The 20,898-nt window shown below is 40.8% G+C and overlaps 1 protein-coding gene across 1 annotated transcript; it reads left to right on the top strand.

Annotated features, from left to right (window-relative positions):
- The first annotated feature begins 1,439 nt into the window (after positions 1-1,439).
- Positions 1,440-20,283, top strand: atp6v0cb (ATPase H+ transporting V0 subunit cb). Its single transcript, XM_060840656.1, has 3 exons — positions 1,440-1,728; positions 14,274-14,457; positions 19,487-20,283. Exons 1-3 carry the CDS (start codon positions 1,653-1,655, stop codon positions 19,689-19,691), a joined length of 465 nt encoding a protein of 154 aa, XP_060696639.1. The 5' UTR covers positions 1,440-1,652; the 3' UTR covers positions 19,692-20,283.
- The last annotated feature ends 615 nt before the right edge of the window (positions 20,284-20,898 follow it).

Here is a 20,898-nt window from a genome sequence, read left to right as displayed (position 1 = left end):
AACTAGCCACAAAAAGACATGACCAACTCTCATTAGTATCCTCACATACGGATGAGGAAGGACACTACTTCCATTGGGACAACACATCCATCCTAGGTCAAGCCAAACAGAGACATGCACAAGAATTCCTAGAAGCATGGCATTCCAACCAGAACTCTATCAACATTGACTTGGATGCCATTTACCACCCCCTGAGAAAAAAGAACAGGAAATGATGTCACCACAGGAAATGACATTAACAACCGAAGGAAACCTAAACACATATATAGAAAGCGGGCCATGTCACCATCACTTCATCTGGAGGCTCACTGATTATGTTATCTAGTATGGTGACAAAACGTATGAAAATGAACCTTCCAGCTCAGCAAGCAAATCTACATTCAGAATGACCTGTACAACACCACGGAGAGCATCACACCTGATGATGCTTCCATCTGCCAAGTTTCTGCCTTACCTTGGCAATACTTTCTTCCTACGTTTTGACGCATGCCCCAGCCCTCCAAACCAAATGTCCAGGACCTTCAGGATATCTGTCCTGACCCGGCAAAGGGAGAAAAGATCAGTCGCCCTAGTTCCATAGAACATGGCCTTGCCTCTTGCCTCGATTTACTATGGCTCCAAGGCTAGTTCAAACAGGTCGCACATGCTGATGAGTGTGCGCAAAGATACTCGATCCAAGCAGAAAACAGCAGTGTTACATTTGATAGGTAATGTTACTGCAAAACTAAATTCGAGCGCAGCAATGCATGAAAAGAGGACGTTTACTGTAGTCATCGACTACCTCTTCAGGTCACACAAATGACCTTTAGTTTAAATTAAAAATATCCCAATCCCTTCAGGCAATGTAATACACTCAAGGGCAGTTCGGTGATTTGGGTATCCTGAAAGTCAATTAAATATTGTGTGCCCGGGTGTACATTTAGATACAGGTGCGATGGACAAAATACTGAATGCAAAGGATTGAATGAAATATCACATTCCCAGCACATTTGATGTCTTCCACAGACAGAACAAGTGCAGACTTTAAAGAAATAAACGCGTAGTGACAACAGCTGAAGAAGGCAAAGGGTTTGAATAGTGGTGTTGGATTGTCCGTTGGAATTGAAAATCTATCCTTTTAAAGGTTTTTTTTGGCCCTGTTGAGCCATCGAGCAGATTTACACAGGAGCCCGCAGCGGAGGCTACCAACACGGCGGCTCAGGAGTGAAGGAAAGAAAAGCCTTTATGACAACCACTGCTTTAAGCTTACAAAAGGGAGTAAACGCTCAAGTTGGAATTTTAAAATGTAACAGCTATAAACAAAATTTGCGTCTGTCGGTGGTAAACCAGAGAGTCAGTTTAAGTTGGATTGCTGTGTGTAATTCCCCCCCATTTGCAAGGCGACAATGGTTGACCCCCCCGGGCGCGGTCACGTGCTTCTCCCCGCCCCGCCATTTTGTTGGTAGTTTGTATTTAGGGTCGGGCAGGAGCAGAGCTTCTCCCTGTGTGACGGGAGGTGGTGTTCGGGAAAGGTTGGTGGGGAAAATCCAGACAGGAAAAAGCAAGACAACGTAACAGTAGACGGATAGAAGAGAAGAGCGAGAAACGAGACGACAAGCCGTCTGCTTTGTATATTCGCCTGTAGTTAGTATTTCACGCCAATCACTGACAAGATGTCCACCTCCGAAATTCCCGAATACTCTCCCTTCTTTGCAGTGATGGGCGCCTCAGCTGCAATGGTTTTTAGCGGTGAGTCTCGTGTTTGTCCCTATCAAGAGGAATGGAGAGACTGCCTGTTACTATCTATCTCTTCTTCCCCTCAAAAGAGGGTGCTTCGTTCATTAGGTTATGGTATATTTGTATGCTTTTAACTATAAAATGATCACGAGTGAGGCTGGGTATTTTTATTTTATTATTTTTCACCCCCTAATGGGGAAGGGTTGTTGCCAGTGCCGGTATTTCCTGCAGTGGACGCTCTTGTCTGCGTAGATCCTTCTCTACTTGCCGCCGCTCGAGACACTTCGGCTCTTTCTGTCACCAGCTGAGTGATGTCGGGTATTTCCGGAGGGTGGGACTGTTACCCCCGAATCTTGTTCGGGCCTATCCGACTGGTGGGGGTGCCGCCGTTCGGGTATTTCCGGTCCGCGACAACCCATGGTGCGTTGTGGTTTTGGGTGGAGGACGCGTGCAAAGGAGGGTTCGGTAATTTTCGGCAAGGACAGTCCCGAGCGGATCATATGATTGGGGTGCGGGTGTTAACGTGTGTATACGTGGACTGCAACACTTTCACTTTTACCTTCTAATTCAACGTTTCCAATTAGCTTTATGCCCTAAGGCTTTTAAAGGACAAAAGTGTGCCCCCCCTCCCTATTTTTAATATATTCGCAGCGTCATCGCACTTTGTGCATATTTTGAATGGATTCGGGGTTTGTGTATTTGAATTTGGGTTTAGTTTTGCCCTACAGGAAGCTTTATAACCGTCTAAGATAATTAGCTTTAAAATCAATCTGTAGCGAATTAATCTGCCTTTTTATACAGTTTTTTTTGCGTCTGGTGGTTTCAGTTTTGTAAAATAACAAATACTGCAGGGTGGTTTTTGAAGGGATAACTGCCCTAGGTAAGAATTGAAATTCTTTTGGCCGGAAAGATACTAGAGTACATTAAACTTAGATATCTTCCAATGAGTGCAATTCTGCTTGGCTTTCCCAGCACTTCCATAGTTTCTTAAGGTTTGAATGGTTTTCTCAACGCCATGGGTGACCTGTTAGTGAAAGATTGAAGCAATCTAAATTATGTTGCAATAATGTAAATTCCTTGAATGGATAATTAACCTTGGTGTGCTGGGTATGCACAGATCTGAGAATTTTTATTGGATGTGACGTTCTTCAAAATCATTGACAAGTCTCCAGCCCTTCAGTTAATCTTGAGGATTAATTGTTGAAAATTATAAACTGGTTTAAAAACAATAGCAACTCTCTCCCCATTTAATATTTGGTAATAACTAACCTGTGTATTGGATATGATATTAATGTATTGCTGAAGCTTTTTGTCTTTTTTTGGGACAAATGTAAGAATACCAAATTTCAAACAAACTAATTTTATGCTATGCTGGCTGAGGTTTTGCTGTGGTACAAACTTTGAATATAGGATCATGTTGTAACTGTACAACATTGGTTAGGCCACACTTGGGGGGTATAGTGTGCAATTTTGGTCTCCTTCTATAGAAAGGATGTTGTGAAACTTGAAAGGGTTCAGAAAAGATTTACAAGTATGTTGCCAGGGTTGGAGGGTTTGAGCTATAGTGACCAGCTGAATAGGCTGGAGCTCTTTTTTCACTGGCTGAGGGGTGACCTTGGAGGCTTTAAAAATCAAGAGGGGTGTGGATAGGAATAATAGACAAATCTTTTCCCTGGGTTGTGGGAGTCCAGAACTAGTGGGCGTAAGTTTAGGGTGAAAGGGAAAGATTTTAAAAAGGAACGAAGGGGCAAGCTTATCATGCAGAAGATGGCGTATGTACGGAATGAGCTTCCAGAGAAAGTGGTGGAGGCTGGTCCAGTTGCAACACTTAAAAGGCATTTGGATTGGTACAAGAATAGGAAGGGTTTAGAGGGATATGGGGCTAGATTGATTGTGGATATTTGGTTGGTATGGATGAGTTGGACTGAAAGGGTCTGATTCTGTAATAGCTCAATATGAGCTTCAAAACAAAGCACAAGGCTTAGGCATTTCCTTCAGTAGAGAACAGGTTCCCTGCATTTGAATTTATGAACATATATAAATGAGTTACATTATGAACCTGAATAATGGCCTATACCCTGTCTTTGAGGCCTGTTGAGGCATGAACCAGATTCATCTAATTTGATACTCTTCTGACTCCAGAATATTTAAATTTAGGTTTATAGAGCACTGTGTTTACCATTTGCCTCTTCACATTTGGGATTCTACTTGCTGTTCACTGCTCGTTGCTTTTTAAACTGGATTTGAAATCTTCACAGTACAGTAGCAATTAACACCCTGAATGTGGAAATAATTGGGATTCTAATCATAGATTTTAATATCAAAATTTGGATTAAATGAACACTGACTTAATGCCAAATAAGCCGATTTTGGGATCCCATGTTGATTCACTGACTTAGTGGTCTCAATTTCCCCACCCTGAATATGTGCACGTACATGCACCAGGCAAATTCAGGTTGACTGACATTAGTGTATAATACTCTAATGACCATCTAATATGGGAGTGTGGGCCTCTACTGTTTGTAATTTTTATTAATTACTTGGATGAGGGGATTGAAGGATGGGTCAGCAAGTTTGCAGACAACACAAAGGTTGGAGGTATCGGTGACAGTATAGAGGGCTTTATGTAGGCTGCAGCGGGATGTTGACAGGATGCAGAGATGGGCTGAGAGGTGGCACATGGAGTTCAACCTGGATAAATGCGATGCATTTTGGAAGGTCAAATTTGAAAGCTGAGTGCAGGATTAAAGACCAGATTCTTAGCAATGTGGAGGAACAGAGGGATCTGGGTGTGCAGGTACATAGATCCCTTAAAATGGCCACCCAAGTGGACAGGGTTGTTAAAAAAGCATATGTTGTTTTGGCTTTCATTAACAGGAGGATTGTTTTAAGAGTCGTGAGATCTTGATGCAGCTCTGTAAAACTTTGGTTAGAATGCACTTGGAATACTGTGTCCAGTTCTGGTCACCCTATTGTAGGAAAGATGTGGATGCTTTGGAGAGGGTTCAGAGGAGGTTTACCAGGATGCTGCCTGGAATGGAGAGCTTATTTAACAGAGGTTGACTGAGCTCGGACTTTTTTCACTGGAAAAAAGAAGGAAGACGGGGGACCTAATTGAGATGTACAAGATAATGTGAGGTATAGATAAAGTTGATAGCCAGAGACTTTTTTCCCAGGACAGAAATTGTTAACACGAGGGGCCACAGTTTTAAGCTGTTTGGCGGAAAGTATGGAGGGGATGTCAGCGGTGGTTTCTTTAGAGGGTTGAGAGCATGGAATGCGTTACCAGCAGCAGTTGTGGAAGTGAGATCATTGGGGATATTGAAGAGACTGCTGGATATGCATAAGGTCACAGACATTTGAGAGTTCATACATTAGGTTTACCTTACAAGAGGATCAATGGTCGGCACAACATCGTGGGCTGAATGGCTTGTGCTGTGCTGTGCTGTACTGTTCTGTTCTCTGTTTCAAGGATAAATAGATCTATACCCTCAAGATTAGGGGTGCTTTTTGTAATATCTAAAAAAAAAATTAAATAAAGGACTGTTGGACCTGCATGCTCTGCTTCTGCACACCAGTTCCTCCTTATTCCACTGCTTAGATCAGCATTTTTGTGATTTCTATTCATTGCAGTAGTTGGTATGTCAACACTACTCAGGTTGTCACATCCGTGCTATTATCTGTTGACATTTTTTCCAAACTGAGATCAAAGTATGCACGCTTGTCTTAAAAATAGCTAGTGTAGTTAGCTGATGTGGTGGCATCCCTAAACAAACTATATATCAGTTGGAACCTGGTTAGATAGCTTGTAGAAGAACAATTTGGATACTTTTGCAGGTTGGGCTACTGGAGAAAAGGGTACTGATTGGTTGACAAGTTAGCTGGAGGCATGCTGACTTGTGAATCCTTGTGCACATAAGGACCTGACCTGATATGAATAAAATGTTCCCCCCTTCAGGATGCAAGTTCCACATTTAATGCAACTAATACTGAAATATTAACTGTCGCTAGATTGACTGACTGAGATGGGTAATTCACCAGTTATCACTTTCTTTAGTGACAACCCTTTGAGGTTTAATTGAATAGCAGAAAAGGAATGAGAAAAATTTTGCAATTTTCAAGATTTTTGAGAAGTCAAAAATCAAGATAGGTGTGGCTCAGTGGTTAGGATTTTGGCCTCAGTGCCAGGGACCTGGGTTCAATTTCCACCTCCCACAACTGTCTGTGTGGAGTTTGCACATTCTCCTTGTGTCTGCATGGTTTCCTCCCACAGTCTAAAGATGTGCAGGTCAGGTGAATTGGCCGTGCTAAATTGCCCATAGTGTTAGGTACATTAGCCAGGGGTAAATGTAGGGGAATGGGTCTAGGTGGGGTGCTCTTCGGAGGGTAGACTTGTTGGGCTGCAGGGCCTGTTTCCACACTGCAGGGTATCTAATCTAGCAAAAATTTTTTATATTTGGTTCACATTGCATCTCCCATGGTATTAGTCATGTAACAGTCCACAGTTGCTCCCAGTTTCTAATGATTTCTGTTCCCTGCTTTAAAACTTAATACCATATCAGACCCTAGTTGCTTTCCTTTATTTTAATGATTCTTAACAGTGAATTAATGATTCACCTCCACCATGCCAGGGCAAAAGTCTTGCGATCTTTGGGGATTGCAGGATGTTGTTGGCCAAAGGCTGTCCCTCTTGCATGTGGTTGTGGTAATGTGCACAACCAAACCTTCCTCTTCTCTGGCCACACAACTGCTGTATGTAATAATCATTTGATCTGTGGGGAAGACTGTAACCTGATCTTGATTGCTAAGGGGGAAAGGAGGCAGAGAAAACAGTAACTCATCAACCTTTGAATTATGGTGGAAGTGCTAATTAGCATTTTGGATTCCAGTTCCCCTTCATCTTAGTGGATGGTTTAAAGCACAATGGTTTCCAACTTCATACCACACCTTTCTGGGATGTCATAAACCTATTCACCATAAACTTGCACTGCAAAGCAAACCATACCAATCTAAATTGAAAAGAAATGCTGGAGATGTTTGTGGGTCAGGTTGTCTCATCCATGCCATATCTGTTGACCTTTTTTCAAATTGATAAAGGTATGCACACTTAAAAATAGCTAGTGTAGCTAGTTGATGTGGTGGCAACCCTAAACAAACTATACACCAGTTGGAACCCCTATAGGTGGTGTGTAGAAGAACAAATTGGCTATTTCTGCATGTTGCCCTACCAGAGTAAAGGGTATCCATAGTGAGCGAAGGTTCACATCTAAATGATTCCAATCTAAACTTTTACCTCCTTACAGTCAGTGTCTTACTGTTGGGCAGATGTCAACAGGTCACATGACCCTCTTTACCCTCACTTAAAGCCATGGATCCAAACTTCAATTGTATCCAGGCCACTTGAATTCATGATTGATTTTTGAAATAGTTTACTGTTCATCTGTCTTGTATTGGTTACTATCTCTAGTCTTATGGTTATCTCTGACCTTTATGGGGGTAGGGGCCCTTTTTTAACTGAGCAGTTGTAATGTTACACTAAACAAAGCTGATACTTTGTTTAAAAAAAACAGCTGTTAGAATAATCTTGTCTTGAGCTGATTTAGCAGGCTTTTGCCTGATGGTTGCAAAACACCATGAATTTGTAACTTGCTGGATCAGGTAGAGTTCCAGTGAACAGGAATGACTCAAAAGCTTTCCCTGTAATGAGCAGAAGTATGGACAGTCAAGTGAATGGAATGAACACATTGAGGTTCGACCGGTGACTTTAAAATTCTCAACCTATCTGCATTATTTCTGTTCGTGTGCTGAGACACAATGTGTGAAGATTTAAAGTTGTGCCTGCACTAATTGGAGGAACAGTGGGCAGCTTCAGTCTATCACTTGCTGAAGCCCAAGTGGGATCCTGCTGTTTAAGAACCTTTTTTAAATAGATTGGCAGATTAGCTTTGGATGTCCTGTGTCCTTTCTATAGGACATAGAACATTACAGTGCAGTACAGGCCCTTCAGCCCTCTGTGCTGTCCTGTGAAGCCAATCTGAAGCCCATCTAACCTACACCATTCCGTTCTTGTCCATATGCCTATCAGAGACCACTTAATGCCTGCAAAGTTGGCAAGTCTACAACTGTTGCAGGCAGTGTCCATACCCCTACTAAGTAAAGAAACTGCCTCTGACATCTGTCACCCCTCAATTCAAAACTATGCTTTCTTGTGGTGGCCATCACCATCCTCTGAAAAAGGCACTCAATCCATCTGATCTAACCCTCAGTCTCAATTAAGTCACCTCTTGACTTTTTCTCTAATGAAAACAGCCTCCAGTCCTCCAGCCTTTCCTTGTAAGACCTTCCCTGCATACCAGGCAGCATCCTAATGAGTATCCTCTCTAGATACTTTTCAAGGAGGATGTGAAAGCTTTGGAATGTGGTGACCAGAACTTGTACTCCAGGTGTGGCCGCACCAGAGTTTTGTACAGCTGCAGCATGACCTCATGCTTCTGAAACTTGATCCCTCTACTAATAAAAGCAAACACTCCATATGCTGCCTTAACAGCCCTATTAAACTGGGTGGCAACTTTGACAGATCTGTTTGTGGACACAGACCTCTCTGCTCATCCACACTACCAAGAATCTTTTTTTCAACACTTTGGTTGTGAGTAAAATAAGGCTCGCTGGACTATAATTACCAGGGTTGCCTCTACTCTCCTTGGAAAAAGGTGACATTTGCTGTCCTAGAGTCTTGTATTATTCCTGTAGTCAATGACTAAAGTTCAAAGCCAAACACACAGCAATCTCCTCCCTGGCTTCCCAGAAAATTTAGGATAAATCCCATCTGACCTGGGGGTTATCTATTCTTGCACTTTCCAAAATTTCTAATGCCACCATCTTATGAACCTCAATTCCATCTAGTCTAGTAGCCTGTATCCTCCTTGACAATGTTATCTTTTCCCACTGTGAATACTGATGAAAAATATTCATTTAGTGCTTCCTCATCTCTTACTCCACATACAACTTCCCACTACTGTCCTTGATTGGCCCTAATCTTATTCTAGTCAGTCTTTCCTGATACCTATAGAGTTTAAGGGTTTTCCCTGATTCTATCCACTAACAACTTTTCTTGACCCCCTCATCGCTCATCTTGGCGCTCTCTAGGTCTTTCCTGGCTACTTTGTGACTCAACCGTCCTAACTAAGCCATCACATCTCCTCCTAACCAGCTACCTTCTTCCTCTTGACAAGATTCAACTTCCTTTGTAAACCACTCCTACACTCAACTTCCCTGTCTGACGGATATGTACTTATCTAAGACATGCAATAGCTATTCATTAAATAGCTCCACACTTCAATTGTGCCCATCCCCTGCAGTTTCCTTCCGTTATGCATTGTAAATCTTGTCTAATGCACTAATTGCTTCTTCCCCCCCCCCCCCCCCCCCCCCCCCCCCCCCCCAAAAAAAAGCTGTAGCTCTTGCCCTCTGATGTATATCTATCCCTTTCCATAGCTAAAGTAAACATAACTGAATTGTGGTCGCTAGCACCAAAGTGCTCACCTACCTCCAAATCCAACACCTGGCTGGGTTCATTACCCAGTACTCAATCTAATGTGGACTTGTCCCTTTTGGCCTGAATAAATAGTCAGAAAACCTTCCTGTGTACAACAGACAAAAACTGACCCATCCAAAGTACTTGAACTATTGTATTCCCAGTCAATATTTGGAAAGTCAAAGTCCCCCATAACAACTACCTGGTTACACTCCTCCTGAGAATCATCTTTGCTATCTTTCCTCTAAATCTCTGGAACTATTTAGAGGCCTATAGAAAACTCCCAACAGGGTGACCACTCCTTTTTCTTTGTAATCTCAGCCCATACCACCTCACTTGATTTCTCAAATGTCCTTTCTGCAGCTGTAATACTGTCCTGACTAATTATGCCACGCCCCATCTCTTACTGTCTTCTGTTCTTATTGAAATCTGCTGCAAATGTGTTGCTGGTCAAAGCACAGCAGGTTAGGCAGCATCTCAGGAATAGAGAATTCGACGTTTCGAGCATAAGCATCCTGATGAAGGGCTTATGCTCGAAACGTCGAATTCTCTATTCCTGAGATGCTGCCTAACCTGCTGTGCTTTGACCAGCAACACATTTGCAGCTGTGATCTCCAGCATCTGCAGACCTCATTTTTTACTGTTCTTATTGAAATATCTAAATCCTGGAACCTGCAACAACCATTCCTGTCCCTGCTCTACCTTGTCTGAAATGGCCACAACATCTGAAATCTCAGGTATCAACCCATGCTGCAAGTTCACTTCTGGATGCTCCTGGTGTTGAAATAGACTCGCTTCAAACCAACCTCTTGCTTGCCAGTGCCCTCTGTGACCCTGAAATCTTATTTTGACACTCAACCACCTATATACTCCAATTAATCCTCATCATCTCCCCCCCCCCCCCACCCCGAACTAGTTTAAACCCACCTGAAGGGCATTAGTAAACTCCACCCCCCCCCCCCCCCCCCCCCAAATGTTGGTACCTCTCTGCTTCAGGTGAAGACAATACTTTTTGCGGAGGTCTCACCTATCCCAAGAGGAGGCCCACTTTTCCAAGAATCCAAAACCCAACCTCCTGCACCATCCCTGTGGCCACATGTTAAACTCCTTTCTCTCCACCTTGCTGGCACAGGCAACAAACCAGAGAGAGTTGTTTATCCTAGCTCCCTGAATTTCTGCCTTAAATTCCCATCTCTTCCTACTTGTCCTTGGTGCCTATGTGGACCACAACTTGGGGCTACTCCCCATCCCCTGCAAGGATCCCAAAAACGTGATCCGAGACATCAAATCCTAGCATCTGGGAGACAATGCATACCAACTGAGTGTCTCCCTCTTTCCCACAGAATCTCTTGTCTGTCTCCTGAACTTGGGAGTCCCCAACAACTAATGTTCTGCTCCTCTTTTTCCCCCTTCCCTCCTGAGCAACAGGGACAGCTGTGCCCTATTGCTAACCCCAGTAAGCCCACTAACAGTATCCAAAGCAATATATTTGTGGAGTGGAACAGCCACAGGGATCCCTAACAGTCTGCCGGTTCCCTCTGTCTCCTGACCACCACCTTGTATCTGAGGTGTGATATCTCCCTGTGATTTCTCAGTACTCCCCTCTACCTCCTGAATGATCCAAAGTTCACCAGCTCCAATTCCATAATGTGTTTTGAGGAGTTGGATGCACTTCCTGCAGATGCAGTTAATAGGAACACTGGTGACCCTACCTCCCACATTCTGCAGTAGGAACATTCAACTGCCCTAACCTCCATTCCACCCAAATATAAAGCCTTGCTTACCCAGCAGTCCTATCAGCTCCTGCTCAGTATGTTTTTAAACTTTACTGCTACCTCCTTGTTGGGCCTCTGGTTGTCTTGCTCCTTCCACAGCAACTGCTACTGAGAAAATGAAGATAATTCAACTGTTATTCAGCAGGGTAGCCATTTGAGGTGAAATGAGTGCCTTGTCTGTTGTCTGTCATGCTCTTTAGGCATTTCTGCCCAGATCTGTGTGTCACTACCTCAAAAATAGTGCTATGACTTTAGATTTAATTTTTTCACCCAGTAGTGAAAAGTATATAATGTTCTGGTGCCATCTTGGGTTACAGAATTGTATAAAATTATGAATAAATTAAAAACTGGAATAATGGGACAAGATTGAGGTTGGCAAGTCAATTCCTGTTCCAGTTTACAGCTTTCTTTGCACCTGTTTTTTCTAGTTGTTGCTATATTTCACTTTGACATTCATCTGTAAACTTTCCCCCATCTGTACAACTTTGCATCTCTTTGATTCATGGGATTTATAATCCAGGTTTTGCACACGAATTCTTGAATCATAGCAAGGAACACTTCTGAAAATGGTCTTTATGGCATCTTAGTGCTGAAACCCAAATTCTAATTTGAATTATCAGTTAAAGGTAACAATATCCAGGTTTGTATACACTTTTTTATTTATAAGGTCTCAATTGAGAAATGTAGTCATTTCAGATGACTTCTGTTATATTGAATGGCATTAGAAAATTGTCCATATCAGTTCCAATTACCTTCTGATTAATTTCTAAACATTTACTTTTTCAGATTTTTAATAACTTTTCTAATCTAATTTCTTGCTTTAGCTGGCCCTCCACTTGACAGAAATATGCTACTATTCTTGTCTGAGTAGACATTTTGTTTATGGGGCATTGAAAGTGCAGTGTTGGACCTAATTCCACTTTCAATTTTCTCTCCTGTTGTATATTCAACTATCGGTCTAAACTGGCACAATTTGCAAAAATGAATGTGATTGACTTCAGTCATTAGCTGCCAAATCTCTTGATCAAAGTAGTTCAAAGGTCCCATGTACCAGTGGAGTAATTGCTTTAATAGATTTTAGAACTGGATTAAAAATCCAGATGCTGAATTTTTATCTGGTTATGGAATTGAATTCTAGACACTGGTCACTTTTGTAACTGTCACTCTAATGTCTGCTGGCTAGTATTAGAAACAATTTTCCTGTTCATGAGATGTTCACTGCTGTATGAACCAATGCATTAGCTCTTTCAAGGTCAATTAGGGATAGGCAGTGTGACCTGCTTTTTTTTGTCAACTGAAGCCACACTTACTGAACTAACTTAATCAAAGCCTGTTGAGAATGTGTAGGTATGAGCAGGTAGGAAAAGTTTGAGTTTTCTAAACCAGAGATTCAGCTGAGCATGACTCATAAGATGAATGTCATTAATAATGGGATGTTGGAGGCAAGGGATGCTGGGTTAAGGTGGCAAAGCAGTCATTATGCCGAGCCACTTAACAATATTGGATGCATTCAGTATGCAAGGTCAGCTTACAAGGGGAAATGTATCCATTGTACCAATCCATTTAATGAGGTTACGAACATTGTTTGTATAACAGTAAAGGGCTTGGTCTCCCTGCCTTTGATACATCAATTGGTAATGGTCACCCAATTAATAAGTATGTTGCCTTATCTGGATGCTCCTCCCTGTAAAATGACACCAGTTCATTGAGAAATCATTGTTTGAGAAGACTGAACTGTCTACACATGGGTGATTTGTTCTCCCTCTCCAGGGCCTGAAATAAAGATGGAGGTGAAACTATACTGTGCTTCTGAACATCCCTCTTTGACCAGAGGGGGAAAACAGGATGACAATGTTCCAAGGGGTGCTAATTCCTCTGGACTTTAGTATGCATACAATCCTGAATGTGGGATGACTACTGCTACAGTTAATGATCACTGATTCATAGAGGCTGTGTTTTTAGTGAAGTCCTGTTCCAACTGACATCCTTTCCACTGAAATAGTAACTTGGGTGACTAGTATTTACATTTTCTTGATGACTGAGCAACCTTCATCCTCTTTGGTTTGCGTTTTGTCATGGAGGGGTCATGCTTTGGTAATGTTCTCACTGCAGAAATAATGGAGGGACACCCAATAAATCTTGCTATTGATAACATAGTACACTCCCTCTATATAAACTAAAAGTTAACTACTCCTTTGATCCTGTGTCCAATGTCTTTGATTAGTTCCCCACTTACCAAGTTAATCCAGGGAACTGTTTGGATCTTCCCCTTTCAGCAGCATCTGTTTCATAACTTCACTTTATTTTCTGATGCAGCAAGTTGAGCATCACATTACTGAATGTGATGAAGGTTGGTTTTAAGCTGTCTAGATGAAGTTTGCATAATTGTGGTGTCCTGCTTGTGTATAATGTAAATTTGCAATCTGAACTGTTTGCATTTAATAAATATCTCCATCTTGGAATTACTGAAGTCTCAATTTGGTAAATCCGATTGAGTTTATTTTATAACACAAGGGTCAAACCGCTGCTATTGGACAGCAGTGTTTACTGCTGCTGCCAGCTGTAGTTTTTATAATCGTATACATTGAAATATATGGAATGGAAAGAAGCCATTCAGTCTCTAGTTAAAGCTAACAAAACCTGCTTTCTAGCTGTTCTCTAAATGTTTGTAGATTATGGTATTTGAAATGCATAAGTATTTTATGCATACAGGTGGGGGTTTTGTCTCGTTGTCTTCAGTAGGCATTTGAAGAATTTATTCTCTGGATTCTTATTGGCAGTTTGTCTAAACTGAGTGAAGTGTTTTTATGTAAGCTTCCTTATGTGTTGGGAGAGTGGAAAACAACTCCATTCTCATTGCATATAATATAGACCTGATCAGATGGTAGTTTGGAGCCAGTGACCAACACCAGCTGAGTGAGCTAGTAAAATCAGGCTGGTTAAAATAAACATGCCATCTGTTGCCTTACACTGCTACCTTGCAGTGAGAATTGTAGATCAGCTTGATTTTGGTGAGGATTTTACAGGCTGTTCTTCCACTTTCCAACTCTGTGCTTCACCTAGTGGCTTAGAACTAATGAATAACTTGTTCTCTTCAGGAGTATTATTAAAAAGTTTAGAAGCAGTTTGTGCATTTGGGAGTTTAAACAAGCTTGTATAGACCAGAGTGCAAATTCTCAAATTACTTCAGTAAGATGTGGGTTGGTTGATTCTAGCATGCTTATTCTTTTTGTTTTCTCCCTCTTTAGCTCTAGGAGCTGCTTATGGTACCGCTAAGAGTGGAACAGGAATTGCTGCCATGTCTGTTATGAGACCTGAGCTGATCATGAAATCCATCATTCCTGTTGTGATGGCAGGTATTATTGCTATCTATGGACTGGTGGTGGCAGTATTAATTGCCAACTCACTGACAGAAAAAATAACATTATTCAAGTAAGTCTCCCTTAACTGGGAATTTCTTGCATTGTATGGCCTAGCTGCTCTATATGTGATTGATGTTTTTCTTTTCCGTTTAGCTATTTAAAACTTCATTCAAGAGAATCATATTTGAACTGAATGTCAGCATGAAGTCATGCATTGCAATCACAAGGACTGGTGTCTGTATTGATTCTAAGAAAGTTGTCTACTTCAGCTTTTTCTGTGGCCCTGCAATCTGTTTTATTTGTAGGTCTCCAGTGAATATGGCCCAACAGTGCTTTCCAGATCCTAGTCACTTGCTATGTAGCCTTTTCCTTTTGACTGTTCTTTGCCTGCCAGTCACCATAAATCTGTTTCATTTTTGTTTTTGATCATCAGCCAGTGGATAGTTCCAAATCTTTGTCAAGACCATGGTCAATCCTCTGACTAGTCCTGTTTCTCCAAAGTTTCTACCTGAAGTTCTTTGCCCCAGGAATAACTTTTTTTTTGTTTCTTTTTGCAACCTCTAAATGTGCCCAGAACAGCAGACAGTGCTCCAGTTGAACCAGTATTCTATAAAAGTTCATTATAAATTCCTTGCTTTTGTATTCTTTAACTGGACTTGCATTCTTCATTGATTTGTGCATTCATATGTAGTTACCTTTGCTCCTGTGCTGCAACTCCATTTAAAAGTTATTCCCTTATGTTGGCACTCCTTATTCTGACAAAATATTGTGCTTCTCTGCATTTAAGTTTCATCTGCCTCTAAATCCTCTGTTTATTGCTGCTACTCTTCACTTAAATTTTTGGCATTGGTACCTGTACAGTTCTAGACAATCAATAAATATCAAGCAAAACAATGCACTGTTCTCCAGTATTAAAGAAACAGCAATCATTATGTCTGTTTTGTCGCTGTCCAATTTTTGTACCATTGCAGTGTCTGACCCTTTTTATTCAGGGATCTCTTAGCCAGAAAGTGTTGAGCATGTCAATCTTACCATAACATTTAAAATTTATTTTCCTGGAGTGGACTGTTTGGGATGCATCCTTTAATGTGAGCCCTGACTTTGCATCAAAATTTGAAGCTGGCTATTGGGTGAGTTGTGTATTTATGTTTAGTACAGTAAATGGAGGAGATGGATTCACTAATATTTATAATTATATGCATAATTATAGACTGGCTCAGATGATTGAATTAACTTAATCATTAGATGAAATGGCAACATATGGAAAATGTTTGTCTTTCCCCTCCCAGGGAAATTGATTTCAAATATTTTGAAATAATAGGTGTAGAATATTTTAGCTTTTGGCAAGTTACTATGCAGGAGACTGAAGAATGTTATTGACTCATTATCCTCCTTCCCTTCTGTAAGATTCAATGTAAATTTATGCTGAGATCTTTGGCTGGCAACATGTCTGTTCTGGGGTTGTGTACAGCAGAAATTTGATTGAAATAGCATCCTAATGTGATCTTGAAAACAAAAGGTATTGTAAGGAAGGAGATATTGGAATGGACACGGATGTTGAATTCACTTTTGGTATATAATTAGATGTTAGGTGATCATAACACTGATCTAAGATTTTACCTAATTGAGACTGGTCATTTACAGTAGTGAACTTTGAGTAGCATGGAACATGTTGATGCTTTTGGTACAGAATCTTGTATAAAATTTTGGTAGGGCTTCACTTTACAGTTAAAGCACTGTAATCTTTGGACTTTGTAAGCAAGGCCTTATTCTTTGCAAGGGATTTGCTTGAAATGTATGGTGTTTCCAGTTACAGGAACAATTGATTGTCCTTAGATGACTATAAGATTGTTTTAGTCTTGCCCTGTGGTCCCATTTAAATAGGCTGCTCTGAAAATTTAAATTTGTCTCTTTTGTTTTGAAGGATGCAGATGTAGGTTGTCAAACACTTAGCATGTGGGCACCATAGATCACCACCCCTCCCTTGGAAGATGGTAATGAGTTGCCTATTTGGACCACTGCCATAGATTATGGTGTAGATGTACTGTACTGCTGGGAGCTCCAATTAATGCAGTAATGGCAATTGTAATTCATGCTATGTGGCATTGGAGGCATATGCAGTCAGTAGTATTCCATTCATTCCTCCAACTAGGTAGTGGAGGGTGAATGTTTGGAAGATCCTGTATAGGAGCCTTGGTGAGTTGCTGCAGTGCATGTTGGTGGTGTACCCTACTAAACTGGCCTATGTGAATGGGGTGCCACTGGAACAAACTTTGTCCAGATGTGGTGTTGAGCTTAGAGTTGGAGCTCCACTCCTCAGACAAGTAGAATATTCCATCACATTCTTTAAAGCCTGTTCATCTACAAATTAAAGTCACGAGTTTACTCAGACTAATTCCCAGCCTTTCATCTGCTCTGGTGTCCATGGTTGATCCAGTTTGGTTTCTGGTCAATGGTAGACCACACAAGTATTCAAGAGCACTAATGGCATTGAATATCAAGGGAAGATAAAATTCTGGAGCAATTGATTCTCTCTGCATCTGCACCCACTGATTTACTTTCTCCTTTGCCCAAGTCAGGATCTTAGTGTTGTCTATTGGTACAGGCTGCTTCAATGTCTCTTGCTGGGTCCTGTCAATACCATATCCTTCTGATGGAGGAAGACAGCTGAAGACAGCTGTGGACATTATGCTAAGAACTTGTATAGTGTCTTGATTGATGTGATGGACCTCAACTGTAGCCATTGTTCTTATGCACAAGTGATACAGCCAAAGGAGACCTGTAATTTCCATTGATTTTAGGTTTGGTACAATTTTAGTGGCAGTTCAAGGCAATCTCTCTCCTGGAGTTCACCTGTTTTGCCTGTGTCCAGACTGGGGTTGTGATGAGGTCAGGAGCTGAGTGGTCTTGGCATTCAGTCAATAGTGACCTGCCTGCTGCTCTGTAATTGTTGCATGACAGCTCTAAATTACACATACCATCAACTGGAGTGTAAATTGAGTCACTTATCAACTCATTTCAGCTTTTTTTGGGTAGGTAGTGCCTAGGCAATTTTTAACATGTTGCCTGTTAGCCATATGGGTTCTCTGCAGTGTTTTAAGACACAGAATGTTTACCTTGATACAATTGTGTTGAGGTGTAATTAAATAGTTACTGAAATGATTTTTCTCAAATCAAGATTTTCAATATTGCTCTGAAGTTTCAACTTATAAATTGACCTAGAAGTAGATATGTGAATCCTTGCACCAACATGTTAAACTTCCTGGCCCTACGAGGTATGGTTGAATTGTTTTTGTTGCTGTGCATGTAGAATCCAGAAATGGAGAAGAGTAAAATGCTAAAATTACTCAGCATTAAAGAAATTCCTATCAAATGTTTGCCATTCCAATAGTCAGATCGGAGTTTGTACAGCAGTCTTATCACTCTAAATATACTCATTACCATTTGAAATCTCTAGTTTAATCCAGTGCTTGGAAAACTTTATCTTGATCTACAGCTGAAAAATGTTTTCATCTGTTTCTGCCCAGTTTCAACTCCTAAGCATGTTGTCGAAGTTTTCTTTTTTAAATGTCAAAAGATAAGACATGAACCACTTCTATGCATTTTGAAATTTGCATTGAACCTTATCATTTTGTTTTGTGGTTAATTTGACCAAAGCTGGCTACCAATCAAGTGAGTAAGGAGAGGCACGAACACTTTTGCTTTTGTTTTTCACTACTTGATCTTGCCTTTGAATAAATGGATTCCTCTTTTGAGTAGGTATGAGAGATCACAAGGGATTTGGGCAGCGTGGACTGGAGCAACTGTTCACATTGATTGGATGGGTTGAGACACTGATTTAAGATGACTTTTCAGAAATGTTTTAGCTTAAAATCTGGAATATGCCTAAAGTGAGTAAGTCACAATTGAATCTTCCCTTGGAAAGGGGTGGGGGTGGAGCAGAAAAGGGGTTATGGGATGCAACAAGTTCAGGTGCAATTGAAGAGCTGGTACAGGCATGATTGTCCACATGGTTCTGTGTTGTCATTTTTTGTTCTTGTCCACAGGCAGACTTTATTTATTCTCTACTACTTCCATACCTCCTTTAAACTTAAATGTATTGTTGAGCTACTTTTTCAGTTCTAAGAAGCTGTATTATTGAAATGAAACATCAGCTGTATCTCTCCACAGGTGCTGTCTGACCAATACTTCCAGCATCTTTTAAACTAGTTTCTTGAATTAATAGCTTTTTACATGTTGTGGATAAGCTGTGGTTTTTGGCCTTTAAGTTTAAAGGCTTGAATCAGATGGGCAAATGTTAGTATTGGCTAATAAACCCTGAAATGTCAGGATTTTCTTCTCCATCCACCTACACTACTGTGGTAAAGTGAAATATTTGTACATCAGCCAAGATCTGGAGATTGGCTAGCTGTGTTCTCTATTGATATACTGATCTGTGACAGACTCCACCTGAACAGCACAGGTTGACTCAAAGTTTCTGAAACTTTATTCCAGATTGGTTTGGCTTTATCTCCGATTCTTGGGCTTAATGGAGTCCCAGCATCTTCCCTTATCTTCAGTATCTTCTGTTTGGCTGTACACATCCAGAAGTTAACACTAAATCACTCTTCACCACTTGCCTCTGCTGTTTTCTTTGTCCCATACCTCCCTACATCTGGAACCCCCTTGTTGTGATGGATGGATAATGTCACCATGTTACTGCCATAAGTGTACTGTGGTTTTCACTTTATAGGTTTACCTAATGTGATCTCACATTTTTGAGCACTAAGGTCTCCATTGTACAGTCTTGTTCAGTGCAGAAATTAGGTCTCTTCCTGACTTGAGTGCAAGTTGCAATTACACAAATTTTGCTGTTTTGAACATACTTCCTGATCTTGTTAAAATTTCAGGAGCTATGGGCAGTGTCATCTCTAGTTTGGACTGTATGCAAAGGATGACATTTCTAGAAATCTTGTGAAATAAACTATGCCATTTACTTTGGATATTTACCTACATTTGGAGCAGCATGATCAATTCCTGCAGCATGTTGAGTGAGGGTTTTTTCAGAATTGAAAATGTCTCAACTTGAATATAACTACTTCTTTATGTTCATGTTACAGGAGCTTCCTTCAGCTGGGTGCTGGTTTGAGCGTGGGATTGAGTGGTCTTGCTGCTGGCTTTGCTATTGGCATAGTAGGTGATGCTGGTGTACGAGGAACTGCTCAGCAGCCAAGGTTATTTGTCGGGATGATCCTGATCCTCATTTTTGCTGAAGTATTGGGTCTTTATGGCCTGATTGTTGCTCTGATCCTTTCCACAAAATAAATCCTGCAAATATAGTGCATAGCTCTGTCATTCTAATGGTCTTAACTCCAGAATGTGTACAGTCGTATCACTTTGGTAGTCAATCTCTTGTAAATGCGCAATGTATGTTAGTGATTGTCTGTCTTGTGTATATTTAGGTATAGAATTGTATTGGTTTTAAGAGCCAGATTCAGTGGCTCCTAAACACATGCAATTTCCAATCCATATTACTGTTGAGGAGCACTCTGATTCAATTAGGGTTGTAATGTTTTCATTTCTTCCACTTGATTTTATTTATAAGATTTAAAATGTTCATACATTGTTATTATGGAGCAAAATTTCTGGAGTCCCCATGATATAGTAGATTATTGCACTCAGTAATTGTATTTGCTCAGATCTCCCTGGATGTAATAATTGGTTAAAGATTGGATCTGATCATAGTCCTACTTTTTTGTGTATTGATATTGGAGTGAGTTCTACTTGTGTTTTTAACATCCTGAGGCACATGTAAAATGTTTCCAGTAGTAAGATGTATGCCTATTCATAAAAGGTGTGCACCCAGTATTGGGTGTTACATTTCTGATGTTTCCAAATAAAAAAATCCTCAACTACCTTTTTTATGAAGTTGCCTAGCATTTTGTTTAAACTTGTGCATTCTTTCAATTGGTTAAAACCTGGACTTTCAGATCCTTGATACTAATTATTGTGCTTGTCTTGGGACATCTGTTGGTACTGACTTTAATTGCTGCAGTTTCATTTTTGAGCAATGGTTTCTTGGCTGACAAATCAACACTTTGGTGCTGCCGTTATTGGGCTAATGCTGAAGCATTTGTAGGTAACAAGGAACAATGTGGCTTATTCAGAATTGTTGCTTGGGAGACAGTGGGAGAATGAAACACTTACTAAGCTTGTAATTCCAGACATTAGGGCTAATGCTCTGAATATGGCTTCAAATCCTACCATGAGAACTGGTTAAATGTAATGCAGTGGTGGTACCCCTACCTCTGGACCAGAGGGTCGAAGTTAAAGCCCCATCTGCCTGAAAAGTGCAAATGCCTAAACAGATAAATACTCTTTAGAAAATCAAAATTTGGCTTAACATTTGTGACCCATAGATCCCTAGCTCAATTTGAAAAATAAAGTTGGGCAAAAGGAATACTTGTACGAATATAAAACTTACTAGTAAAAAGTCAAACTATTGCTGTAGTGATTTGTGAATCATGACACA

The sequence above is a fragment of the Hemiscyllium ocellatum genome, chromosome 20 (assembly GCF_020745735.1).
Source record: "Hemiscyllium ocellatum isolate sHemOce1 chromosome 20, sHemOce1.pat.X.cur, whole genome shotgun sequence".
NCBI lineage: Eukaryota > Metazoa > Chordata > Chondrichthyes > Orectolobiformes > Hemiscylliidae > Hemiscyllium > Hemiscyllium ocellatum.
This window is presented reverse-complemented; position numbering and strand designations above follow the sequence as displayed.